This window comes from Scomber japonicus, chromosome 10 (assembly GCF_027409825.1).
Source record: "Scomber japonicus isolate fScoJap1 chromosome 10, fScoJap1.pri, whole genome shotgun sequence".
Lineage (NCBI taxonomy): Eukaryota > Metazoa > Chordata > Actinopteri > Scombriformes > Scombridae > Scomber > Scomber japonicus.
The window spans coordinates 10,967,844-10,995,453 of NC_070587.1; the positions used below are offsets into that span (position 1 = coordinate 10,967,844).

The 27,610-nt window shown below is 39.8% G+C and overlaps 2 protein-coding genes across 2 annotated transcripts; one reads left to right on the top strand and one right to left on the bottom strand.

Annotated features, from left to right (window-relative positions):
- Positions 1-1,482: 1,482 nt before the first annotated feature.
- abcb4 (ATP-binding cassette, sub-family B (MDR/TAP), member 4) lies at positions 1,483-17,107 on the top strand. The gene is made up of 28 exons (XM_053327547.1): positions 1,483-1,610; positions 1,781-1,854; positions 1,991-2,078; positions 3,437-3,596; positions 3,693-3,741; positions 3,893-4,084; positions 4,285-4,456; positions 4,534-4,658; positions 4,949-5,120; positions 5,217-5,330; positions 6,403-6,513; positions 6,605-6,730; positions 6,869-7,072; positions 7,161-7,331; positions 8,831-8,992; positions 9,105-9,299; positions 9,513-9,659; positions 9,817-9,921; positions 10,619-10,696; positions 11,249-11,332; positions 11,452-11,655; positions 11,758-11,858; positions 11,997-12,137; positions 13,438-13,594; positions 13,679-13,876; positions 14,302-14,508; positions 15,066-15,212; positions 16,094-17,107. The coding sequence occupies exons 2-28, from the start codon at positions 1,790-1,792 to the stop codon at positions 16,298-16,300; spliced, it is 3,882 nt and encodes a 1,293-aa protein (XP_053183522.1). The 5' UTR covers positions 1,483-1,610; positions 1,781-1,789; the 3' UTR covers positions 16,301-17,107.
- Positions 17,108-18,095: 988 nt separating this feature from the next.
- Positions 18,096-26,931, bottom strand: crot (carnitine O-octanoyltransferase). Its single transcript, XM_053327549.1, has 17 exons — positions 26,820-26,931; positions 24,285-24,408; positions 23,648-23,772; positions 23,382-23,563; positions 23,144-23,268; positions 22,924-23,032; positions 22,675-22,768; positions 22,393-22,518; positions 22,188-22,289; positions 21,913-21,996; positions 21,695-21,802; positions 21,475-21,605; positions 21,255-21,378; positions 21,082-21,160; positions 20,211-20,304; positions 19,380-19,499; positions 18,096-18,891 (listed from the first exon to the last, which is right to left on the bottom strand). The coding sequence occupies exons 2-17, from the start codon at positions 24,397-24,399 to the stop codon at positions 18,771-18,773; spliced, it is 1,839 nt and encodes a 612-aa protein (XP_053183524.1). The 5' UTR covers positions 24,400-24,408; positions 26,820-26,931; the 3' UTR covers positions 18,096-18,770.
- Positions 26,932-27,610: the final 679 nt, after the last annotated feature.

A 27,610-nucleotide genomic window follows, 5' to 3' on the forward strand; every position in this document is an offset into this window, starting at 1 on the left:
CATCCCTCTGACTGATATGTTATTATATACTGTCTGACCTTATTAGATGATTAATACTGATGCATCGAGGGGTTAGCAGCATTTAACTGTTCATATATTTATACTATACAGTCAGCTAGTGTAGTCCAGTGGTTCCAAACCTAGGGGTCGGGCCCCATCAAAGGGTCACCAGACAAATCTAAGGGTTTGTGAGATAACTAAAGGGAGAGGAAAGAAGAAAAAGAAAGTGTCATATCGTGTTGTCTTTGTTGTTTAGTTCGTGTCTCATTTTGAAAGATATTTTCTCCTTGTGTATGTAGTTAGTTTTATTTTTGTGTTTCCCTGCCTTAGTTCATTTCCTCATGTGTTTCACCTATGTCTTGTTTCACTCACCTGTGTCCTGTTTTGTAATCAACCCATGTCTATAGGTTTTGGTTTTCAGTTCAGTCTTTGTCCGAGTCACTCCTCTATTTGTTTGCCTCCGTGTTTGAAAATATTAAAGTACCTGCCTAATACTCTGCCTTCAGTGTCTGCATATGGGTCCTACCCTCCACCTGCTTCGCTACTCGCTGATCCGTGATATATCTCAGCATTAGTCTTTTTCAGGGTTGCAGTTCAAATATTTTCATTATTGATTAAGCTGTTGATTATTTACTCATTTAATCAATTAGTCTAACAATTATGATCACTGTTTCCCAAAGTCCAAGATTATTGTATCCCAACAAAAAGTGAGTCCACAGTCAAGTATATTCAGTTTACTGTCACTGAAAACTAAATAAATCAGAAAGTATTCACATTGGAGAAGCTGGAATCAGAGAATTTGGGACATTTTTTCTTAAATAATGACTCAAAATGATGAATCAATTATAAAAAAAATTTAAAAAGCTGCTTATTGATGTAATATTTGTCAGCTCTAGTCTTTTTAGTGACAGTTTGCCTCGTTTTGTCACTGTTCTTCCACTGCAGCTCAACAGGGAACCACAAAGAGGGAATTTGATGCTAAAAAAAAAGACTGTAAATGTGGCAGATATCCACTTGATGGACTGCTGAAGCCTCATATAAGCTTCACGTCAACTTTTAAATGTATTTTTAACAGCCAGTATGAACAGGAGGAATGATTACAGCGAGGAAAACCTTTATCATCGTTCATTTGTACCTGACTGTTGTCTTATATCCTCTAAAATATATTCGTCAATATTTCTGTAATTAACAGGCGAAGAGAGTGACCACCTGTAAGGAAATGTCGGTCCCGCCCCTGCCAGTTGTTGACAGACAGTGAGCTGGTCAATGATTTGCAATGAGAGCAAAAATAAACAGGAGATTATCGAACTGACAGCCACAATCAAAAACCACCACCACAATACATTCAAATTCACAGTTCATTTCTGTGTGGTCGGAGAGAGGAGATAGTTACTGCTCTCACATCCGGCCAAGGATAGATTTGCAAGAGTATTGCAGCAGTATAAAGCCACGTGAGGAGGGAGGAGAGGGCGAGAGAGGAGGGGAGGGGGGAGGACCGAGACAGTTCTGGGTCCAGGCGTGCGTATGTATGTGATCACTACCTCTGTTAAGAATAGACCAGAGGACTAGCACGGGTCTGGCGGAAGAGCAGCCGACCAAGCTTTACCCAGGTTTTTATTTAGTTTTACTCTTTCAGTTTCATTCTTTCAATTGTATTCTTTATTCTGATTGGCGCCGCTTTAAATGATCAATTATCCGCATTATCAATTATGAGCAGTGATCTTCAGGCTGCTGTTTCATGATTTGATTAGGTTTGTATTTCTTCCTCTTCTTCTGACAGTACCCAACCATGGATGGAAAGGAAGAGATGGAAATGTTGGATAATGCCAAACCTCATGAAAATGGGCGAATACGGTAACCAGACTTTAAATTCGGTCTTCCTCTAGTCAATTTCAGTGGGTTTGCGTGATTATTTCAAAACCTCACTTATCCTCCTGACTTTATATTAGACATCATCATTTGTTTTTCGTTTTATATCTGACTTGTCCAGTGAGACCAAGGCAGAGGATGACACAAAGGATGAAGAGAAGAAGAAAGATAAAGTGGAAAAGATACCCCTGGTTAGCCCCCTTGCTCTGGTGAGTTTATTCATCCCACTGTGATCTGTCTCTGTCACTTAATGTAATTATTATGCTTTTGAATCGGTTAAAGAACAGCTCCACAATTGTTCAAGTGTGTCTAGAAACAACAGTCAGGTGTGTATATGAACACTGAAAGATGTTTTTTCTCACTGTACTCATTCCTCCTGTTCATACTGATAACTAACAGATCCCCTTCAAATGTATGTTCATAGTAAGTGAGGGGGGCCTAAATCAACAGTGTGTCCACACAGTCATTTAGTGTAAAACACATTCAAAGTGTATCTGAAGCTTATCTTCTGCCACATTTACAGTTTTTTTAGCATCAAATTCACTCTTTGTGTTTCCTTGGACAGTGTTTCCTGTTGAGCTATGGTGCAGGTGGTACAGTAACACACTAGATAAGCAACAATAAGTCAGTTAGACAGTTAGTTGACAACTATATAATGAATCAGCAATTGTTTGATAATTGATCATTTTGACACATTTTTAAGAAAATGTCTAATTCTGTCTAATTTCAGCTTCCTAAATGTGAATATTTTTTGGTTTCTTTAGTTGTTAATGACAGTAAAGTGATTATCTTTGACCGTGGACTGTTGGTTGAGATAAAACAAAATATTTTAAAGTCGAGTCTTGGACTTTGGGAAACAGTAATGTTGAAAGAGATTTACTTGATTTGACTAATTTGGATGGCTGAAACTTCACATTAGCTTCAGATTAACTTTTAAATACATTTTCACACAGAAGGAGGCTTGTGAGTTTTGTCCCACATCACTTACATTATAAGTGCATTATGAAGGCATCTTCTAATGGCCAGCACTGGGAGGAATGATTACACCAAGAAAAGCTGAAATATGAACTCCTCACTTGTGTGTGTGTGTGTGTGTGTGTGTGTGTGTGTGTGTGTGTGTGTGTGTGTGTGTGCGTGCAACAAGGAAAGACAACAGGAAACGTGTTATTGATTTTTGAAGTGTTTTTGAAATTAGCAAGAGATTGACAGACTGATGTTGATGATCATACATGTGTAACAGGCCAAGTGTTTGTGTGTTTAGGTTTGTGTGCGTGTGTGTGTCTAGGTTTGTGTGTGTGTGTGTGTGTGTGTTTAAAGTGAGAAGGGAAGCACAGAGGGGAGGATGGGAGTGCGGCACATCCTCCTGTTGTTTGAGTGTACTCCGGTAGTCCCCTACTGGGAGAATATAATAGCTGCTTTGTACAGTTTGAAGTTTTTTTTCCATCCTGGACAAAATTTATGTAACTAATAAGTGATCAAGAGCACCCACAAGACATAGATACTAATTTCTGCTTTCTATCTTCTCTCGGCACGCTCCCTTTTTTTTTTTTTTTTTACATGATTGCAGTTCAGGTTTGCAAAATCCTCGGACCTTGTGTTGATCATCTTGGGGACAGTGATGGCGGCGGTCCATGGGGCGGTGCTTCCTCTCATGTGTATAGTGTTTGGGGACATGACAGACAGCTTTATAAATACCGGCCATTCTCCAAGCAACATGTCATATGAAAGTGAGTTTTCACTTACAGGCATGCACACCTAACATAAATAATTAAGAACAATGTAACACCTTGTGACAATGTCTCTTGTTATTTTACTTTCTTCAGATCTCTCCAACATCTATATGAACAACACCTTAGAAGAGGATATGACAAGGTATGACTTTATATTATTCGTTTAAAAAGATGAAGCACTGTTGTCCTCAAATATTAGATTTTCAGGAAATACAACTTTAGAATCTTAAAAATTAAAGTTGTTTTAAGGAATAAGTGTCTAATAAGTACCTTTTCTGTCTTCTTCATCCCAGATTTGCCATCTACTACTCCATCATGGGGTTTGTCGTGTTGGTGGCGGCCTACATGCAGGTTTCCTTCTGGGCTCTGGCAGCCGGGCATCAGGTCAGACGCATCCGCAAGTTGTTTTTCCATCGCATCATGCAGCAGGACATCGGCTGGTTCGATGTCACTGAAACAGGAGAGCTCAACACACGTCTCACAGAGTGGGTAAACACATAGATCAGACACTGTAATACTGAGGTTTAGATGATGCTTCTGTTGCTCAATTAATCAATTAAGCAACTAAATCATTTTAAAGTACCTTTGCATCTCTGACAGAAAGGTTTTCCGGATGTTTAAAGTGCATGCAAATATCACGTTAAAATAATTCATGCCTATTATTTGTTTATATTTGCATGGACAGTGATGTCTATAAGATCCAAGAGGGAATTGGAGACAAGGTGGGGATGCTGATCCAGGCCTTATCCACCTTCTTCACATCCTTTATCATCGGCTTCATCAAAGGCTGGAAACTCACTCTTGTAATCCTGGCCGTCAGCCCCGCGTTGGGACTTTCAGCTGCAATTTTCGGCAAAGTAAGCTTCTCTTTTAAAATCTACCTTTTTCTCGCTATTTATATTTTTTCAACATGATCTTCTCCTTTAATAAACAGGTGCTGAGCAACTTCACCGCTAAAGAGCAGAGTGCTTACGCCAAAGCTGGTGCTGTGGCAGAAGAGGTGCTTTCTTCCGTCAGGACAGTGTTTGCCTTCAGTGGTCAGAATAAAGAGATCAAGAGGTGTGTACAGTATACTCTCAAAAAATAATTGATGCTGTGCAAAACATATGTGCAGGATAAATCAATATAAAATTATCAAAGTCTCTGCAAAAGCTGTAATGGGATAAAACCTTTTTAAATAATTGGATTGTGTGTTTTCTACAAAACATTTTTCTATGCTAAAGGGCCCTGTTGTCATGGCAATCTAATTTCAGTTAAAATATATTTACCCATATAACTTCTGGACTCTTTGCTGTCCATTGAATCAGTGCTTATTTTTGTGTCTGTTTTGTGTGTGCGCTGCACCACAGATATCATAAGAACTTGGAGGATGCAAAGAACATGGGAATAAAGAAGGCCATTTCTGCCAATATTGCCATGGGCTTCACCTTCCTGATGATCTACATGTCCTATGCTCTGGCTTTCTGGTATGGCAGTACACTCATCCTGAGTAAGGAGTACACCATTGGATCTGTACTCACTGTGAGTAGTGACATTATGACTGAAACTCTTGACATTAGGGAGACCCTCAACAAGAAGTTTGATAGAGCTTAGAGTAATGTACGTGTTTGTCTTAAGGTGTTCTTCGTCGTGCTTATTGGAGCATTCACAATGGGACAGACCTCTCCCAACATCCAGTCCTTTGCCAGCGCCCGGGGGGCTGCATATAAAGTCTACAACATCATTGATCATGTAAGGAATGCAACATTTTCTCCTTACAGCAGTGAGCACACATGTCAAAAGAAAACACCACAGATTTTCTTTGCTACTGGACAGTTGTCAGTTTCTATCACTGAACATGCACCACTGTGCTCTGGCACTCCGGGAAGCCGCTTTGATGCAGCCAACAACCTGGAGTCCGTAATGAGATGTTGGAATTTGCTCTAATTGGAGCACCTGCTGTTTGAATGAAGAAACTGCAGGTCATCTGGTTGATATCGCACAGCTGCCGTTCTCTCCATTTCCTGAATGTTTTGTGAATTTAACCAATTTACCAAAAGATTAAAACTTTACAGCTGTGAGATTATGCATACAGCAACACTCCTGTCACATATACAGAGACATCAGTGGAATTTATAAATGCAGCATGACCAGTTTATTCTAGTGAATCCCACTCTGGGTCTATTCATAGTCTGGTCTCTTGCTATTCTGAGACGAGGGCCTGTGTTTAGTTTACTGTATGTTAGTCTTTCACTATGACAACACACTTGAATGAGTTTATCAAGCACAGATACAGGATGCTGCTTTCTAGAAACTACTGACGAGTAGCACGTTTGTTTGCACGTGAACACAAATTAGCATAAGCACAACCTCAAGCAAAACTGAAAAAGTGTGAAATCCCCTGTCAGGGTTTCTTTGGTTGTGCCACGCTCCAGGCTTTAAAGGAAAGGAGACCGTGTATTCTTAGTCATGACTCCTAAACTTTAGCGACCTCTTCCATTAGACTTAAGATCTGTGGACACCTTTTAAAAGCAACAAAAGACCCACCAGTTTAGACTACCAGTTTTTACTTATTTTTATTTTTGAATGTGTTTGTATGAATGCACAAAGAGAGAAGCAGTGGAAACAAAGACCTGTATAAATAAATATTAGCCTTGTTAAATACGCTCACCCTAACCTGCAGGGCTAACAGTCTTCCTCCTATTGTCTGTTTGAGGTAATGATAAGAATCAGGTTTTTTTATCCCACTGTAGCCAAACAACAAACCAGAACTGAGCTACGTTTTTAAAAGTTAAGTGAAATATTGTTAACTTTGTCTCAACAGGATCCGGTCATCGACAGCTATTCAGATACTGGCTTCAAGCCTGACTCAATCACTGGAAACATTGAGTTCAAGAACATCCACTTCAGCTATCCCTCAAGGCCCGATGTCAAAGTATGTTCCCCACTGACACTGTTTGCTGTTCTCTGACAAACTTGTTTTTATTTAAACAGTGTCTCATAACTGACATTGTTATTATTTGTAGATTTTAACTAACTTGAATCTGAGTGTGAAGACTGGACAGACCATTGCCTTAGTGGGCAGCAGCGGCTGTGGTAAAAGCACCACGATCCAGCTGCTGCAGAGGTTCTACGATCCACATGAAGGATCAGTAAGTCACATTTCCAGTCTCTCAAGTTTGTCAGTATATCCACAACACTATATTTGGTTTTGTCAATTGGTAAGATGCTTTACATTAAGAGATGTTTCAAATATGCATGGTTGTGTGTGTTTGGCTCCTTCTTTGTAGGTATTCATTGATAATCACGACATTCGTTCACTTAACGTCCGCTACTTGAGAGAGATGATTGGAGTGGTTAGTCAAGAGCCAATCCTCTTTGCCACGACCATTGCCGAGAACATCAAATACGGCCGACCTGACGTGACGCCGCAGGAGATTGAGCAAGCTGCCAAGGAGGCAAACGCATACGACTTCATCATGACCCTTCCTGATGTATGACTATTCATGACTCCTTATCCTCTGTACTTATAAAGAACTCTGTCCACCACTTGCTAATATTGAGTCTCTTATCGTTGAGCAGAAGTTTGAGACGCTGGTCGGTGACCGAGGGACTCAGATGAGTGGAGGACAGAAGCAGAGGATTGCAATCGCTCGTGCTCTGGTCCGTAACCCCAAAATTCTCCTGCTGGATGAAGCAACATCTGCTCTTGATGCTGAGAGTGAGAAAATTGTGCAAGCTGCCCTTGACAAGGTACAATCACACACAGACATTCCCTGCTTCATTCATAATACAGCTTTAGGGTTCAACTTTGCACTTTGACACTTAAGCGAGCCCAGTTACCAAAACTTTGATGGAGAGTTTAAGAAACTTTGTGCCATTTAAAAGAAATGCAATCTAAATATAGTTTACATAAATTAGATTCCTATTTTTACTACTCTTTGTAAGGATGGTAATGTTGGTCTATCTGTCAGTCGCTCCACCACTTTGGTCCAGACTGAAATATCTCAGTAACTACTGGATGGATTGTCATGAAACTGGGAGCAGATATTCATCATGCCCAGAAGATTTATCCTGATAACTTTGGTGATTCTATGACTGTTCATGTAGCACAATCAGCAAGTTTTGAACCTGAAAGCATTAATAAAAAAACTGGATACTGCATTCCAAGATGGTGCTCCTGTCAATTCTATGAAAGTTGTTCACTGGGCACAAATGCCTCATGCTTCTGCATTTTTGGGTCTTGCTCCAGCTGATCCAAATGAGCATTTTCTTCAAAAGCTTCCCCTTGGCCAAGCTGGCTGAAATCCTGTTGGCTCCCTACAGACATGAATGGGATAAAATACTGATTATATGTCTCCTTCAAACTTATTTTGTTGTGTCTTGGTGCACATCATGGGATTCTGTAATACCTAGTGTGGCAAAATTGCTTCAGCAGACAATGGACTGTATGAAAATATTGGACATACCACCAAGATGTCACACATTTTTTTCAGTTTGGCATTTTGTCCATCACAATGTTTTTTTTGTTGAACCAGAGGTAATGAGAAATCTCCATAGAGCATAGAGCTGTCTACAGCACCTTAAGCAACTTCTCAATCACAAGGTAGCCATGCCCTAAAGCAAACCCTGCTTTATCATTTATTTTATTTTAAATGGGACCATAATTTACAATATGAACATCATGCTGTATTGAAGAAGGCTTGACACTAGCGATTGAGACCATAAACTTATTAGGAAATGTTTGCCGAGGTAATAAATTAAGTGAGAAGTAGGGTAATTTTCCCATAGACTTTGATGGACTTCTTTTTGGAGCCAGTGGAGTCACCCCCTGATTAGAAACAATGCATGTTTAAGGCTTTTTTGCAGTGGCTTCACTTTTCAGACCCAGAGATACCCAATTGCAGCAGACAGACCTGTTCCTTGAGGCTTGATCTTGACAAATATTGGCAGGATATCCATGAAATTTGATACAAGTATCCATGATGCCATTTGTGGCACCAGCAAATTGAACTTTGTACAAATTGAACAAATTGTCCTGTACTCTTGCTTTTGTCCATATATTAGCTAAACTAATCACATTCCTGCTAAACATCAGCATGTTAGTATTTTGACATAAACATTTAGCTGCAAGCATACAGTTAGTCTTTACATTAACATTGCAGACATATTCTATATATATACAAATACATTTATCTCCCTCTTGTAAATGTAAGCAGTGACACAAAAACTCAGTGTGTCCTTGTGTGCAGGTCCGACTGGGTCGTACCACCATAGTTGTGGCCCACCGCTTGTCAACTATCAGGAATGCTGATGTCATTGCTGGCTTCGATAAAGGCAAAGTTGTAGAGCTGGGGAATCACAGCCAGCTGATGGAAAAAAAAGGTGTCTACTATACACTCGTCACCATGCAGGTAATGTACCCATTAACACTTTCACACACCATTTGTTTGGACTAATGGAGAACTTTCAGAATGGTCTTTGATGTTTGGTTCTATGTTTCCCTCTTGTCTATCTCTACTGCAGACCTTTCAGAAAGCCGACGATGGAGAGGAGGGTGAATTTGTGCAGTCCGAAGATGAAAAAAGACCGTTAGCCAAGTCCGTCTCTCAGTCATCTCTGCACAGGAGGAAGTCCACAAGAGGCTCCTCCTTTGCTGGCTCAGAGGGAGACAGAGAGGAGAAAGAAAAGTTGAAGGATATATCGGAGAAGCCAGAAGAGGTGAGCTGTGGTGTCACACTTTTAGTCAGGATATTAGGCTGTAGGGGTCAACATTTGTATCTCAAGTAGCCTCAGAAATCCTCATGAAGAACAGAATTTCAGATTTTTTGCTTGATCTTGATTTTTGCTCACACTGAATCTTCTCCCAAAGAAAAAAGGGAGACAGGTAAAGCAAGAAAGATGTGACACAGCTCTCTCTTCCTCTTTCTGCAGGAAGAAAATGCTCCCCCTGTGTCTTTCCTAAAAGTGATGCGTCTCAACCTTCCTGAGTGGCCCTACATTGTGGTGGGGACCATTTGTGCCATCATCAATGGAATAATGCAGCCTCTGTTTGCTGTCATCTTCTCCAAAATCATCACTGTAGGTTACTTTTACTGACGTTGCACAACAAAGATTCATAAAACTGGCCATGAGAACTTTTTTGGTGTGAATAAATTTGAACCATGGCGTTTGCAAATATTCAATGGTATGAAAGTGAATGAAGAGAGTTAACTGGGTTTTTCTTCTATCCTCTTAGGTGTTTATGGAGCCAAATCAAGAAATTGTCCGAGCAAGGTCTGAATTTTTCTCCCTGATGTTTGCTGCGATAGGAGGTGTAACTTTTTTCACCATGTTTCTACAGGTGTGCATCTATACATACACACACACACACACACATGCACGTTGGTATTACTGTATTTGTGAAGGCATTGCATTGACTTACATTAATTTCACTGGTGTGTACATCTGTCTTTAAACAAATATTTTGTCTTTTTTGGCAATATTTTTTTGCTGAGTATTATGAGAAGACTGATACCCCTCTTACAAATACAGAATATAGCTAGAGTTAGCAGCCAGTTAGCTTAGCCTAACAATAGTTTAAGACTCGAAGCAGGGGCAAACACAGAATCTGGCTTTGTTCAAAGGTAACAAAGTCCACCTACAAACATATCTAAATGTCACTAATTACCTGGAAGCCAAACCAACCAGCTAACTGGACATGTGATATTGACGTCAATCTTCTCATAACTCGCAGCATATTTCCAAAAATGTCTAACTCATTCATTAGCCATAACCCCTACACACCTAAACCCAAAAAATACTTTAATACATATCTAACCAATGGTTTCAAATGCACGGACCTTGATACCAATTACAGCCACACCGGTTGATGTATCAAATGTATCCACAATAGTCACCTGCATACATACATGCTGACATGGAAGTGTTGCACTCTCACCTCATCTTACCTCACAATAAGGTGAGGTGACAGTTAAGTCACAGAAGTTCATGCCAATACCCAAGTAGGCTTGTGTAACATGCCTGTACATTTTTTACAGGGTTTCTGTTTTGGTAAATCTGGAGAGATTCTGACCCTGAAACTGAGACTTGGGGCCTTTAAGTCCATGATGAGACAGGTAAGTGCAGCTACCTGAAATAAGAGTTCAAGACAGGTCTCTAAAGGGGAATCAGTTCTGAAGTAATGATAACAAAGAGGATTTTAAAGGCTGGTTCTTCTATCAGTACTTTAAAAAAGCAGGACCTGATATTAGCAGAGTGTAAAATATGGTTTTATTGTAACTGACAGTCATGTGTGCAGTCCAGCCTCTCTTCTCTTACCTCTCCCCTGCCCTCTCCTCTGTCTCTGCTTGAAGGCAAAAGGCTGAGCCCCTCTACCAAACACAAATACGCACAGAGCAGGAAGCAAAGCAGTAGTCACAGTGAAAACAATGAAACTTGAAAAACTGTGAATGGCGTTCGCTTCATATTTATTGCACAGACTTGAGCAGATCCTCTCAACTAACTCTTGAAAGAAAGAAAGTAAACAAACATATTTCCCAAAATGCTAAACTTTTCTTTTAGCACATTTTTAATTGGTATTGTATGTTTCAGGTCTCTTAATTCTTAATAAGTGAATTTATTCTATTTATTTTCGCTAATGGAAAGTGGTCATCCCTGTTTTCTTAAAGGACCTCGGCTGGTTTGATAACCCCAAAAACAGCACTGGAGCACTCACTACGAGACTGGCCACAGACGCTGCCCAAGTACAAGGAGTAAGTCTCAACAGCAGTCACACATACACAGCACACTAAGCCATTTGACGTAGGAAAAGCTCTAAAAAGATGGGAGATCTTTTTGTCTGCTGTTCTTCACATCTTTCACCTTTGCTCAGGCTACAGGAGTACGCATGGCCACACTGGCCCAGAACTTAGCCAACTTGGGCACCAGTGTGATCATCGCCTTTGTGTATGGATGGGAACTGACCCTGCTCATCCTGTCTGTGGTGCCTGTCATGGCAGTGGCCGGATCTGTGCAGATGCAGCTGCTTGCTGGACATGCTGCTGAAGACAAGAAGGAGCTTGAGAAGGCTGGAAAGGTAAGGACTGTTATGACTCTGTAAGTCCGAGCAGCAGTTATTGATACATTGAACCCCTGTGTTATACAGTAGATATGATATTTGTGTGGTGTGTTTCTGCAGATTGCTACAGAGGCCATCGAGAATATCCGCACTGTTGCCTCTCTCACCAGAGAACCCAAGTTTGAGTCTTTGTATGAGGAAAACCTCGATGTGCCATTCAAGTATGAGAAGTGACATTACTTAAATCACAGAGGCTTCATCTCCATGTCATATATGAACAAAATGTATACATTATTTTATATGTTTAATTTGGGGAGGGCTCCTTCTGATGCCATCTTTTTTTCTCTCTCTCTGTACAGAAACTCCCAGAAAAAGGCCCATGTGTATGGTATAACCTTTTCCTTCTCCCAGGCCATGATCTACTTTGCTTATGCAGGCGCTTTCCGCTTTGGTGCTTGGCTCATTCTGAATGGAAGGATGGATGTTGAAGGGGTGTACCTGTGAGTAAAGTGACAGCATGACTTTGTCTTGTCTCTTCATACAGGAGATCAACAGTCTGGACTTTTAGTTCATGATAGAGAAGCTGTCCAAACGTTTGCGTGACTCGTCGACTATAACAGATAACTTCAGAACAAAGAACTCTTGATGGGAGGAGAGGCTGTTTATATTGCTTTTAATCATTAGTCAGACCTAAAGTGTGTGAAGGGCCAGCCAGACCTTCATCACCATTCAAGAAACCTGCAGCTTTAGTGATCAAGCTGGCACACACACATGTTTTAGGATATGTATGATGTATTTTATAGTGTCATTGTTGGGAGGAGCCACTGCCTACATTTATATTCTACCTGTTATACTGTGAGGAAGTCCAAAGTTCATTACACCTCGAGCTTCTGAGGGACCATAAAATTATAAAACAATGAAATATTAACTCCTCACCTGCATGTGTGTATGTGTCTGTTTGTGTGTGTGTGTGTGTGTGTGTGTGTGTGTGTGTGTGTGCATTTAGCAGATCCATCAAAACAAGCATGTGTACCGTCAAAATCCTCAGACATTGATTCTTTCCAAGATCCTAAAGTTTTGTAATGGTGCAATTAAAAATTAAAAAACAAACAAAGATATTTTCACTGAGAATGGATATAGCTTTAATGAAGCACTAAACATGCAGATACAGGGTGTAAAGTATATACATATAGAAAATGATCAGTGTGGACCAAAATGTCCCAACTTTGACACTAGTTTAGGGAAAATAAAAGGGGGGTAATGTGGCTAAAATGTAAACTTTAACAGCCTCCTTCCAGTCAGCTTTAAATATAACTCTATTCATTATTTTATCCATTATTCATCTCATATTCATCATCCATCTTTTAGAAATAATGTGTACAAAATTGAAGAAATACAACTGACTTGATTACCTTCTCCTCTCATTGTGATAGCGTGCGAAATAGTCTGAGACAGATTTATGATCATGATAACCTGCAGTGCATCATTGACATGTCAGCTGAACAGACTAAACCTCATGTACCTCATCAGCCAACTCATATTTTCCCTTCAAACTGAAATGTCTTGTGTAGGTGTGTAAGTAAGGGACAAAAGGGAAATGGCAGCCTGTTGACACATGAATTTCCTCAAATACCTGCTGTACGCTCACAAAGGTCAAGATGCCATTGTTCACGCTAAGTCAGCCTTATGCAATCCCATGAAATGTAATTGACTCATAAATGTGAAAGGTAAAACTAATGTGCCTGAGGCAAAAAAAAAGAAGAAGTTGGGTTTAATTTTTAATGTGACTTCCTCTCTTAGGGTCATTTCAGCTGTTTTGTTCGGTGCTATGGCCGTCGGCGAGGCCAACTCCTTCACTCCCAACTACGCTAAGGCCAAAATGTCTGCTTCTCACCTCATGTTGCTGCTGAACAGAGAGCCTGCCATTGATAACCTCTCAGAGGCGGGAGAGTCACCGGTACATAACACAAGAATACACACCATACTTAATATACAGCTCCTTACACACATGATAATAATAAGTCATTTTTCTCATCTCCAGGACAAATTTGATGGTAATGTGCGTTTTGAGGGTGTTAAATTTAACTATCCTTCACGCCCTGACATACCCATCCTCCGAGGGCTCAACCTGAAGGTGAGCAAGGGAGAGACGCTGGCCTTGGTGGGGAGCAGCGGCTGTGGAAAGAGCACGACCATCCAGCTTCTGGAGAGGTTTTATGACCCCATGCAAGGGAGAGTGGTGAGAAGACAAACACACACGCAATTTCAGCGTCACTAGCTTCATAACGCTTGTGACTGTTCACCTACTGTCATTGAGCTAATGGTTAGCTGGCCTGTGTGTTTATAGCTGTTTTACAGCACTGTGCTAATGAGACTGGGACTTTGAGATGTTAGGAGGTATATTTCGCGTGTATGTTTATCTATATTACTATATTTTATCTTGATGGAAGGAGGGCTGAAGCTGCTGACATTCCTGAAATAGAGTATTATTCATTGCTATCTCCTCGACTCACGTTATCACAATCATTTCAAGGCCCTCTTCTGCAAGTCTTCTAGTATAATAAGACATTCATTTTTATCTAAATTCCCACTGACTGTGATATAGTGACATTTTAAGAAATCCTCTCCTCCTGCTATAATTTCTGCCACCATTTTCTCCTTCAGGTGCTGGATAGCAAACGTGTAGACCAGCTTAACATCCACTGGCTAAGAGCCCAGATAGGCATTGTATCGCAGGAGCCCGTGCTGTTTGACTGCACCTTGGCTGAGAACATCGCCTACGGAGACAACAGCCGCACTGTAACTATGGAGGAGATACAGGCAGCTGCTAAAGCGGCCAACATTCACAACTTCATAGACAACCTGCCAAAGGTATGTCATGATGTGTGTGTGTAGGTCATGCTCTACACACCCAATCATGAAAATACTGTTTATTTTTATCTTTACAACATCTCAAGGACATCTACAACATCTCTCTTACTCACACACATAAATTACTCCAACTGGGATATAGTGTCTGTCAGAGCGCCGATTTCAGTTTCTGACTCACCAGAGTTAATAAAAAGAATCATTCACTAAAATTACAAAGTTAAAAAAACATTTCTCCCCACGTGCTTCTGTTGTATTCAGTCATGCAGGTAGTGTTGGCTTTATGTACCCAGATTTATAGAAATGTGTGTGTATCTGGTGAATATAATTTTGTCTGTGGGGCTCACAGATTTAATAAATTACATTTTAAATTACATTTTAAAATTCAATAAAAATTTCAGTCTTTTCAGGAGAAGGCTCCCACTTATTCAGGACAATCCACAAAACATGCTGCCAACCATTCAGTAAAAAATGTGTTGATTACAGTTTGCTTCTGTGATTATTTTGGCAATATAACAACATTATGTGCCCCCTTTTTATCTCTCTGTTTGTATGAGCAGGGGTACAACACTCAGGCAGGTGATAAGGGGACCCAGCTGTCAGGTGGTCAGAAGCAGCGTATAGCCATTGCCCGAGCCATCCTCCGCAACCCCAAACTGCTGCTCCTGGATGAGGCCACATCTGCACTCGACACTGAGAGTGAGAAGGTGAGTTTGTGTCTCCAGGTTTTTATTTCTCACTTCCGGGGCTGATCAAGGGGGGATTTATGACCTGTGAGTGGCGGTCAGTATGAAAAAAAATTGGCTTCAAATGAGTCCCCCTCAATCAAAGATGCAAGCAGCGATGAGAAGTTTAGACTAAACCAAATATTATCTTCTCAAGTAGGAGTTAGTTTGTGTTAATTTGACTTTATGGATACACAGTACTGAGAGAGTGTGTCCAAAAAATTTTGACTGGTATTGAATGACTAGAAATATTTCTTTATCCTTTCACCACCCACTCTTCTAGCACCTTGTACTATTTTAATAAATCACATTAAAAAAAAAGTTTTTAAATATAAACAGTATATCACTAGAACATTTTAAGTCATAGTGGTCATTATTATATAAAGTCCAGATAAAACAACATTTGAGAGTAAATCACTGACTTCTGTATGATGACGGATTTTGGATTTAAACAGGATAGACAGGCAGGACATAACGTTGGGAGGAATTTGATTTGAATAAATTGTATTTCTGTGCTGCTAAAAGTTGAAGTTTGATTGATAGGTTTACAATACGAACGAAAAGGGTTAAAAAGGCATCTTTCTTTTCATCTCAACTTTTTCATCTCAACTTTAAAAAGAACATCTTTGTATAATTAATCCATGTATAACACACAGCACAGCAGAGTACTCAGCTTAAAATAGACGCACAGATAATTCACACACACAAATTCTCATTTATAATAATTACAAGACACCATTTAAGTTTTGTTTAACATTTTTATGCTATAAAAAAAAATCAGGTTCCTCTTCTGACTGGCGGTTGATTGTGAATACCACCAGATTTGGCTCGTTTTCATTTCCTCTTCCACCTCCGCTCTCTAGGTGGTGCAGGATGCGCTGGACCAAGCCAGGCAGGGCAGGACGTGTATCGTTGTGGCTCACCGTCTGTCCACCATTCAAAATGCAGACCGCATTGCTGTCTTCCAGGCAGGAGTGGTGGTAGAACAGGGGACACATCAACAGCTGCTGGCCAAGAAAGGCATCTACCACATGCTGGTCAACACACAGATGGGTCACGATAGTCATTGAGAGGACACTGAGAGCAATACTACACTGATTTTTTTGTCAACTTTATGTTTCCAGAGAGCTGGATTAATCCCTTTCTTATCCTCAACTCATTTTCAGACCAAGCAGCTTCAGCAGAGCAATTGGTTATTTATTGAATGTACTGACTGCGAACTTGGAGATTTGACTCAGTGATCTTTTAGCCGTGTGAGTTAAAAGAGTTTTCACAGAAGACATCTTGGCAATAATAAAAGCAATAATGGCTCAGTTCCATTTAGCAGCTCTGGCTTCAGGGTTGACTTGTTGCTGTTAATAGTAACACCTGTGCTTTTCATACTGCAAGTCGAAATGTCCACTGTGAAAAATGCATTTTGTAACCTCTCATGTTTTCTTTATACTTTTACTATCCAATCAGTTCTATACCTCGTAAACTGGCCAGTCCTTTTTTCTCTTAAGATGGAGTCGCTTGATGGAAACAAACCTTAGCAGCTGTTGATTTCTGGTGCCATCTTCTGTTTAGTGCGAGATACTTATGACCAATGGACAGTAATTAAAGCTGGATTACCTTTGACACTGATCTCATTACAAATACGTTTTGTTCTACAGTAGTGTTTGTATTTAGGGAAATTCTTTATTGATTGTCATGTTGCAGTTTAACGTTTTTTCAACAGTCCGAGTTCATAATCGAGCAGAAGTGCCTGAACTGTTTAACCCAAGAAAGTATTTTATACACAGGACCAAGCAGCACTTTAACTGCAATCATGAAGAATCCCATTTTGTTTCTACAAGAAATGAACAGAATTACTAACCTATTTGCAGAATATGCTTGTATGTAACTTAACTATTAAAGTTTTATATTCAATTATTTAAAATGTTTCCCTCATTTCAAAATAATTTCACTCAGACAAATCTAAAATCAAAACAATGAACATTTTATTTGTCAGAACATTCATACTACATATTTTGAAAATCACATAGTGCAGTTTAAGTATGTTATTATTGTTAAAAAAACAAATCAATCATCACAGATTAGTTTAAGGCTTCAAATGCAGCATAAATGTGGAATTGATCCACTATCTAGAGACATTTTACAGCTGTGGTCCTAGCATAAAGCAAAGTGAACATTCAGTCATCTTTAACTTCGACACAAGTAAAGAAAAGCTGCACAGTGCTCAATAAGAAGCAGCGACATGATTAGTAAGGTTTTGGTTCAGTAAAGGATGCAACAAACAGTTTCCCTGATGTACTGAAGTAAACTATGTGCAGTACCTCAGTGGAGTGGAAGGCCTCGATTTTTCAATGTAAGCTTAAAGGAAGCGGCTGGTGTTTTTCTATATATTGCTTACTGTCAACAAATATCTTGCAGAGCCAAATGATCAACTTGTCTGCAGGAGCGCCTTGGTAGCCGAGTGGTTATGGTGCATACCACATAATGGCAATGTCCCTGGTTTGATTCCTCCTACTATCAAAATAAAGGCAAAAAGCTCAAAAACTAATCTTTAAAAAAAAAAAAGTGTGTGCATCATTAAGACCTAGAAATACCGCATTATGGTTGTCAAGCTGCAGTTATATCCATGTTTGTCAGTATGATTCTAGTGAGACACATGCTGTCTTCACTTAGAGACTAGTTTACAGGGGCGTACAGAGGACTGATAGTGAGCTTCGTCACATGGTGCAACGATAATCGCCTAAGGCTCGATATCAACATAACCAATGAGCTTGTTATGGACTACCAGAGGAACAGGAGGCCCCCTGGTTGTACTGAAAGTCTCTCCAGGCTTTCCTGAGATATCGCATTCAGGAGAACAGGATGGATGGACAGACAATCTGAAAACATAATGCCTCTGGTCACAGCTGTCACAGACACAGAGGCATACAATTATAGATAATCACCAGTCAAACCTTTAATAGTTGAGTACTGCTGTTGCATATTTCTGTAGATTTTCATAGGGAAAACTATATCTAAAACAAAGCAAATTCCATTTAGCGTCTATCAAAGTTACTTCTAATGGGTTTACTTGGATTAACCTTTAATATCACAGCAGTATAGTCAGAACCAGAAGTTATTTTCTACAGTTCTCCACCTTAGAACGGTTTCAGCTTCTGGCAAACATTTTTTTAAAGTCACGTGCCTTAATATTTGCTCAGTTTAAATGCTGATTAATACTGTCAGGTTTAAAAATTAAACAAACTCAATAAAATTTCTACAGGAATCATAAAAAAAATCTGAGAATTAGGAAAAAAACATTCAAAAAACAATTTACACAAACCAAAAAAACCCTGAAAAGTTGAGTGGATTTTTTTTAAATGCCAAAACCAGTGAAATTCACCCCTGGTGGTATTGTTTTTGTACATTTGCATTGATCTGTGCTTAGAATAAACACGACTATCACTGGCTGTCGGCTATAAACTGAGGATTTGTGAACTGTGTGTGCATTAGTGCTCAAACAGAGCTGATAGGTTAAATGTGTATATAGCCTGCTGTCAGCTGCCCTTAAAGCTGAGATGTGGTGGCCAAGTGAAGCATCTCATGCAGGGAGTTAGAGAAGTTGTTGAATAACGTTGCCGCGTCTGTCTGACGGTGAGATTTCCACGCTGAGACGGAGATAACAATCCTGGAAGGAGGAGAGACAGCATGAATTTCAGGGAACGAATACACAATTTCAAACGCTTAACTGCTTGATCAACAAGGGATCAATTAGGGGTCAATCTGGGATTGGACCCTTGTCCTCTATCTGCAGGAGCCTGGTGGGCGGAGAGATTCACCTCACCTGAAGCAGTCAGTCACTTGCCCCCTCTCATCTGGCTTCCACTATGTCTGGTTTGGGTTGTATATATTTGTATTTATCTTTTAGTTATGTACAATAAATACGTTTTTAGTAACTTATACGTTGTCTCCCATCCTTTTCCAAACTTGAGCCAGATCTATATAAGCCACAAAAAGCGGCTTGCTTGATGTTTTTAAAAGGCTTAATCTGCTGAAAGTCGTAGAATTTAACAGAAATGATTCAACTGAAGTTCAAACACCCCAAACAGACATCAGGACAGTTGCAGCAAAAGGATTTCAGAGGGGAAACAATATGTTTTTGTCTTGTTTGCCCACCTGTCATCTCTGATGCGGTAGAAGAAGCCATAACCATGGTGCACCATGGGAGCCACAGCCCCCAAGACTGTAGTATAACCCACCAGACTGGAGGACAGCACAAAGTTCCCGCCACCACCGCTGCAAACACAAACACAATTAAGAAAGGCAGGAAGACCTCGCAGGGACTTGATGTCTGAAGTCTGTTTGGTAATATCTGTATTACTGTTCAGTTTTATCAGACTGACCATTTACCAAAATGTTTGTTATGCTGCAGTTGTTTTCTTCTATCCTTTAAGTCTCAAATATTTGCAAATCAACTTGTTTAAAAAAAAAAAAAAAAAAGTATTTCTGGCAGTGATTACTCAGTTGACATTATGGGCCTGCCAGTATATATTTTGCTTCCACAGACCATTTACACAGCAGACACTTTGACAGCACAGGTGTAATTAATAACACTAATTAATGGCTGGTTCCTGGTGGGCATGTTGAATCACAGTCAGGACTTACTGGGACCAAGTAAGACTGAAGCATTGTTAACATTATTCATATCCTGGTGAAACTGAATTTTTGGGTGACTCATTGTTAACAGAGAGGTTGGTCTTTGTACACCTCGAGGTAAGCGTTGATATAAATAAAGCTGGGGTAAGCAATCAGGTTTAACCATGGGACAGCTTTTTCAGCAATGTTCACTGTGTGGCTAACATTTAACAGGTGTGGCTCCTTACAGTAACTTTAAATTGTATTTACCTTATTTGCAAGACTACAAAGTGTTGATGTAAGCTATGAAGCAAGTGAAAACTTTTCAGATGCACAGTTTACAGAAAACAAATTAACTTTACAAGCTTTTACCTCTTTGCATAGAGGGGATCCATAAAGACATCAGGAATGGGAAGTCCCTCCTCCTTGGCAATAAGATAAAGCCCAAAAAGATGCCTGTCAAAACCTGGCAATAAAAAATAAATGAAATATATAAAAGACCACCCACATTAAGATTTAAAGAACATGTAAGCAATAAAAACATTCACAAAGAAAAAGAAAGTCTTCTGCCACCAGCAATTGGTTTCAGCTGAAAATCGTGTTGCTAGTAGCAACCACTGCACTACTCCATTGACTTTTTTTTCTCAGATCCAGGCGAATGTTATTAGGCATCTTTTATCTACTCCCAAAATCCCCTTGCCCCTATATGTTTTGTGATTATTGTTTTAATCTGAGATTTAAATTTAGTTTACGGCTAACCAAGCTAACCATTATACGAGCCACCTGAGGCTAATGTGTTGCTAATAAAACATACTAGCAAGTAACTGATAAAATACTATTGGGTGTTTTGTTTCTTTTTACTTTTAGTCTTTTGGACTCTATGTACACACTTTCTTAACTGCGTTGTACTCACTGCTGGAACTTAAATGACATCTTCACAAATGTTCATGTCTGTCTTAAAACAACAGCCAGGATGCCCACATGAACAGTGAAGCTGGTTTTGCTTACTGTAATCATTCCTGCTGTTTATATGAGCATTTCACTGGTGATACTTTGTTTGTTACTGTACAAATGTAAGATAAAACTCTTGTTTATAACCGTCATTGGAAGTGTGTTAAGTTAGGTTAGCTTACAAACTGTTCCCATTAATGGAATAACAAGAGCTGCTAAGAAAGGATGGTCTGACTATTTAACAATGACATGACAATATTCAACTAATAACATACATGTAAAATACACAAACCTTTTCCTTCCTGGGCTTCAGCCATCAGTTTGTTGTGCTTATTGAAGGCCAGCAACATGGCTTTCCGCTTCACATTAACCTGACAGAAAAACATGGAACAAGGACTGCATATATCTTGTTCCTTTCTGTACTGTTCACAAAGTGCACGTTCTCACATATACACAAATACTCACATCGCATTTTGGGTCCGTCATGGCTTCGCACCACTTCACGGCCTCCTGGGTGCAGGGTCGCATTGTCTCTGTCCTGCCATGGTAGAATTTGCGAGTCATTGCTGTCTCATAACAGCTTCCTGGCCTGAGAGAGGAAAGAAGAGATATTCACATTTCACATTCATTTGGCAGATTTCAAATATTTCAAATTTCAAAGGCACTTTTTTAGCCAATATCAGACCTTTTGTGTATTTTGTAGTAGGCCAACTGCATTGCCAGTTGAACAAATGTATCAGGATGCAGTTTCCTCTGTTTGATGGTTGTTTTTCCAAATCCAGTGAAGGCGTAACACACAATCTGGAGATCCTGGGTCTGTAAAATCAGCCATGCAGTGAGGTAAATCAAACAGTTGTGACATTATATGGATATGTCATATTTCTAACTATTTAATATTGGCTCACCGTCTCCAGGTATTGCTGTTTGGCATGGCTGATATCACTCTGGACTTTTTGGTCCACAGTAAAAACCAGCTCTTCAGGAATGGGCATGGGTCTGACCGAGTCTGAACCCTAAAAAGCAAAGACATTAATGTGTGGAAAAGTGAAGGAATACTTTGAGTTATCCTTGGCAATAATAACCATCTCAATTTAATTACATAATAAAGAAAAGCTGTGTTTACCTTCCATTTCCCCTCTGTAGCTTTAAGTTGCTGGTCTATATACCAACACATGGACACCAGAACCATGGCATCATATGGTGCATGCTGCAAAACAATTTTAATCCATTACTTTTTATCCTTTAAGAATAATAAAAAGTTTAAACTTTCAATGATTTACTTTTTCAATGATTCTGTCCAAGATGAGCAGCATGAATACCTTGAATCGCAAAACTTGTCACAAAGGCATTTTACAAATCTAAACTCCTCCAGCACGACACACACATACACAAACTCACATCACAAACGGATCCAAAAGTGCCATCTGAGAACACAATTGAATTGTAGGATTTGTCTCCCCAGCGGATGGTAGGATCGCCTGTCAGGGCTTCCAGGGTCATCTGAAAACAGAATTACAAAGTCAAACAATCACACACAACTCAAAGCAGGCAGCAAACAGTGAGTCATGAAATGAGAAATAATATAAATTTGTGCAGCACATACATTTGTGTAGTTGTCTGGACTGGAGTAGGGTTTGGTGTCATCCAGAGATATGACGAACAGGCTGCTCTGAATAGTCTCTAGGATCGTCTTATTGTGTGGATCAATGCTTATTAGATACTCCCTAGCCTGCAGAGGAAGCAAACAAAGAAGCACTAGTGATGCTGATCCTCCTTTATGCCTTCATTAAACAAGAACTTTTTCACAGGGGTGATTCATTCATCTTTCTTGTATATCTTATTTGCAGAGATGAAGGCAGAATTCTCCAAACATGAGGGACCTCACCTTTGCCCAACGAGTCCTCTCCTCTGAGGTGAGAGCAGCCACTCCATCTCCCTCTGGCTCTCCCTCACAACGCTGTTTCACATACTTCAGCTGCCTACAGAGGTGAAAACAAGGCAACGTTGAGTCCTCAGTGCTGATTCTACTTATTATGCTTCCTCCTCTCCCAGTTAATTCTCTTCGGGACTACATTTCATATTTGGGCATTACTCTTGAGGTGTTTTTGTATGTGTATTTGTGAGTAACTAATACCTGAGTATTTCTGGGGGTGTGATGATTTCTCCGTCACAAAGTGCATCAAATACGAATAACCGTCCACGGCACATCACTACTATATGAGACGGACAAGGACCCTCACTCTCTGTAACACAGCACAAAATGCACATTATGAGTGATATAAGAGCTGACAGAGTGGGCTAAAGTTTATATAGATGTGTTTGAGAATCAGAGATTAAAGCGGAGTCTTTTCTACCTGTCTTAAAATAATTATGAATGGTGTCCTTTGTTACTCCAGGTACTTTGCAGGTGCAGAACAGCATTCTGAACTGGTCCATATCTAATGCTGTTTTGCCGACTTTCTGTGGAGCCAGCCTCTCCCTAAAACATGCAGAGGATAAGAAGAAAATCAGAACAAAGCATGATATACATACAGTATTTGACTTCATGTGAGAGGTGAGCAGCTTTTAAGGGGGTGTGAGAATATGACTTACGTGCGGATCAGGTTCCAGTATTTCAGGGTTTGCCATGTGCTTATACTGGCCCTCTCCAGATGAGTTCCCTCTGCAGGGGGCCAGCAGTGCTCCAGGTAGGGAGCCGGGCCACCAAAGTTCACATTCAGCTGAGAAGGCATACGCAGCTCCAGATACGCACTGTCTAACCACCAGTGTTCCAGCTGAGGAATGAAAAAAGCAAAACAAGTGAGTTACAGAGATTATCTGTAAGACTCCAACAGGACATTTAACGCTCAGTTACATACCCAGTTCCTCTTCGTCTTGGCTCTCTGCAGTAGTTTCTGATGCAGCTCTTTGCCAACACCCTCTTGAAATTTCTTCACAATTTCGACTGTAGCCTTAAACTCCTTCTCAGATGCAAATGGACGCACTGATGGAAAACATGGCAATGCCAAATTAGTCAGTCAGTCTGTCAAGAAAGAGCACCAGCTGCTGCTTGTTATGAACACTGAACAGTATCCTGTGTTGTGCAATTTGAGAATCTGTTGATTTAATTCAAACTTTGCAGCTCACGTAAATGTGCTTGCATGAAATACCTTCCATTTTGTAAAGCTTTCTAGGCTTTAAGTTATTCTAAAATTACACATTTTCAGGCATAATCAAAGTCACTGGGAACATTTTTTCTTGACTACTGGCCAAATCCACCAGTAACCACTTCAACCCATGCTCTACAAAGATAAGAGCTCTGCAGGGTTGAAGGGCAAAAAATATCACTTCTCACACCATTAGGTTTGTTATGTCTTGAAGGAGACTTGATAATCGCCTAAAAACAAACAGTAGTAAATGCAGTGAGCTGTAAAAGCCACGATGGCATTTATTAATTAATTATTTCACACAGAACACCTCTTTGAAACAGCAGCTTGTACACAGTTACTGTCCTACCTGCATCCAGGTACTTGGTCAGGCTGCCCTCTAGTGACGGTACAGGCAAAGGAGGCAGGCTGCTTTGGTACTGGAAGGTCCGCTCTGGCAGAGACTCTGACAAATGATTAGCCATTTCTTCTGTCTGCAGCACAAAAAAAAGTTAGACTGGCACAAAGCTGAGGTTGGCATTGCTGTGACTGGGGTTAGGGTTAGGTATGAGCGAGTGTGTCTCATTTGCAGCCCACCACAATTTAAGTTGCTCTTGAAGAATATTCTACCTAACAACTGATACAAAACTGAACAACTGTCATCATCTTGTCCTCAATGAAATCTTTCAGATTTTATTAAAAATATGCAAAAAAAATTGAAACATATGGACCAAAAAATGCATGTCAGCCACTAAAGTTTACATGTAACTGTTTACTCTGAATAGTGAGCCAAATATCTCTTTTTCTAAATCTATTACTGAATAAGCAGTACACTGTAGAAAGATTCACTTTGTACATCATAAAATATTTTTACAGTGCACGCAATGTGTATTTTGTCTTCCGTAATTATTACCATTCTCATACAGATTTCACATTATATGCTTAATATGTTTTAAATGTGTGTTGCTGTTGCTGCCTTTAGTGCCTGTATTCATGCACATATTGAGCTTATTTAATTTTTTTAACACTTTTCTGCATTTGGTTTACATACAGCACATACTGTGTTCTGTATATGGCACACCTGGCAGAATAACACACTGCATGAAAGTGGACATCATCAGGCTCTTTTGATTTTAGAGATACACTGATACCGATACTGATATAGGATATCAGTCCAATACTGACTCAATTGGCTGGATTGGGTATCTGTGAGGCATACAGCTTATTAATTAAACACTGGTATCACTGGTATTTATGGTTTGATTTTGATGGTCAACTTTTGCCTTTAACTAGTTTTGAAACATTTGGTTATTTAATCAATAAGCCAAACAACATAAAAATTAGCAAATTTAGATAATAAAATTTGGGCAAATTCGGCCTTAATTCAAGTGGTCTGCCAAGCAAAAATTGCAAACATTTATGAGTTTCAGTCCCTCACATGTCTTGCACAGTTGGTTGAACAAAACAAGCAACTTCAAAATTTTAACCCAGTCAACTGTTTACTATTCATATCTCTGATATCTAATAGATGAACTAATTAATCTAAATATGGTGTGACAATCATTTGAAATATGAATGTTGACAAAGTAAACCACAATAAAACAACTGTTATTTACAGCCATAAATCAAATCAATCAAATGTGGAGTACATACAGTCTAGAGTGCCTTTAGAGGCACTCTCATAACCATTAAGACATCAGTGTTCTGAGCCACTAGGGGCGCTGTCGCGCCCTCAAGCAGTCTACTGCTGGTTTGAGAAAGAAGTGGAGATCGTCGGGATCCAGTCTATGGTCGGGAGCAGTGTTATTTTCTATATAAAGTGGACAAGGTCAGAATCAGTTGATCCGCCGGTTGTAATTAGATGTGTGTCCAGAGAAATGTGAGTTTGAGTTATGTTTGATTACCAAATGCATTATTGTTGTGCTGCTACCTGTTAGATTCAGGTTTATATCTGGTGCTAATGAGTGTGTGTCGCTAATGATTAAAAGGTGCTCATTATCGCCAGTAATGATACGGTCATTTATTTTATATTTGTGTCACTGACCGTCTCTTTTCTTTCTCACTTATCTATATGTGATATAGGCCTACACATATGTCTGGTGATTGTGTATGTGGGATTTCATGTGTTTTGAGGAAGTTACTGAGATGCTAAGGATAATTATTATTACAGTGTATATTGTGAGCTGTATTATTAATGGTTATTATTATTTCTGTTTATTCCAGGACCACACACGCACAACCATATCTGTAAGGGTGATTTTCTGTTCAATTAAAGCGCCATAAACGGATCCTCTTGTTTCATCCTTGGGGGGGGGGGGGGGGGGACCCTGCGTTCTGACAGACGCACTTTTCGCGATTGCGACACAGAGAAGCCAGTCAGCTATCTATGAGACTCTATTACAAGTAGTAAACTCATATTTGAAGCTCTGTTTGTGACACCTGTGCAGGTTCAGTGAAGACATTCATTGTGGACACAGTCTACTTAACATCTGATAAAATACCTTGAGGGATCTGCCTTTTAGTGCCAGCTTTCCACACCCACAGCACTGCAATATATTAAGTATCTTTAAGGCTGTGTTGCCATTTAAATCCATTAACACCTTTTTAGGACCACAAGACTCGACAAATGCTGCAAACCGAAACAATGTTAACTTGGCTAAAAGCGCCTTAATTTCACGGAAATACAAACTACAGATATGTGTGTTGAAAGCAGACAGATAAATAAGTCTTTACTCGTTTAGTAAGTATGTAATTAACTCTATAAGACCAAACAGTTTCCTGTTTACAGTTAGCTCGAAACCTGAAGTTCTGCTGCCTTCATCAACAAAAGGTTGTACACGCTACGTTAACGTCGCTTTAAACAAATAAATCCTCACTTAAAATCACAGAGCTGTAGTCATCTTACCTTCAGGATATGATGACTTCACATTAACAAGTCCAAGCACAGCGGAAAAGATGCAGGTGTGTGCTCGCTGTAGTCAGCTCGGTGTGTTTTTGCTCTGAGCTGCAGCTCTTCACCTTTACCCCAGTGAACCACTGTCCCGCTGCGAGCACAGAAAAACACACTGCGCATGCGTCGGGGACTGCTTGGGTCGTATGGGGTCGTGTGTACATGGTAACTCTAGATTTGTGAAGCTCTCGCGATAATCTTTCAAACTAGTATTGTCTCATTGTTTCATGCTGTGACAACCGTAGACATTGTATATATGTCTATGTTGACAACGCTATGGTTAAGGTCATAGACATATAGTTAATGTAATGTTAGGTTTAAACACCAAATCTCTCGCGAGAGTTCCGCGGAATCTAGGTCCATCTAGACCCGACCTTACACTTGACCTACATTTTACTTTATCAGGGAAATAATGACCCATTCAAAGTCCGCTGAGTTTGTGGGCTGGATACTGGATAGAGGTAAGAGGGGGACAACTTTAGGGTCTGTAGCAATAACCAGAACAGAGATAATGAGACATATATACATATTGATTTAGTTTAAAATAAAAACGTGCAATATATGCATGGTTGGGTGTTTTTCATGGATACTGACATGAGGGAGATCATTTCTTTTAAAGCAAGATTTATCTCTCATTATCTCTCATCTCTCAAATGTATTCATTAGTTGATGTAGACTCGGGAATATAAAATAAAGATATTTTATGAAAAAAGTCAAAAGTCTGGCATGGACTTAACCATTTGAGT

Excerpts from the sequence above, each read along its gene's own strand:
- abcb4 (XM_053327547.1), top strand. The coding sequence starts at position 1,790 with ATGGATGGAAAGGAAGAGATGGAAATGTTGGATAATGCCAAACCTCAT. Across the intron at positions 3,597-3,692 it reads AAGCAACATGTCATATGAAA|ATCTCTCCAACATCTATATG; the intron begins GTGAGTTTTCAC and ends TACTTTCTTCAG. Across the intron at positions 11,859-11,996 it reads AACCTCGATGTGCCATTCAA|AAACTCCCAGAAAAAGGCCC; the intron begins GTATGAGAAGTG and ends CTCTCTGTACAG.
- crot (XM_053327549.1), bottom strand. The coding sequence starts at position 24,399 with ATGGCTAATCATTTGTCAGAGTCTCTGCCAGAGCGGACCTTCCAGTAC. Across the intron at positions 23,269-23,381 it reads TACTGGAACCTGATCCGCAC|GGAGAGGCTGGCTCCACAGA; the intron begins GTAAGTCATATT and ends TGCATGTTTTAG. Across the intron at positions 21,161-21,254 it reads TGACGGACCCAAAATGCGAT|GTTAATGTGAAGCGGAAAGC; the intron begins GTGAGTATTTGT and ends TTTTTCTGTCAG.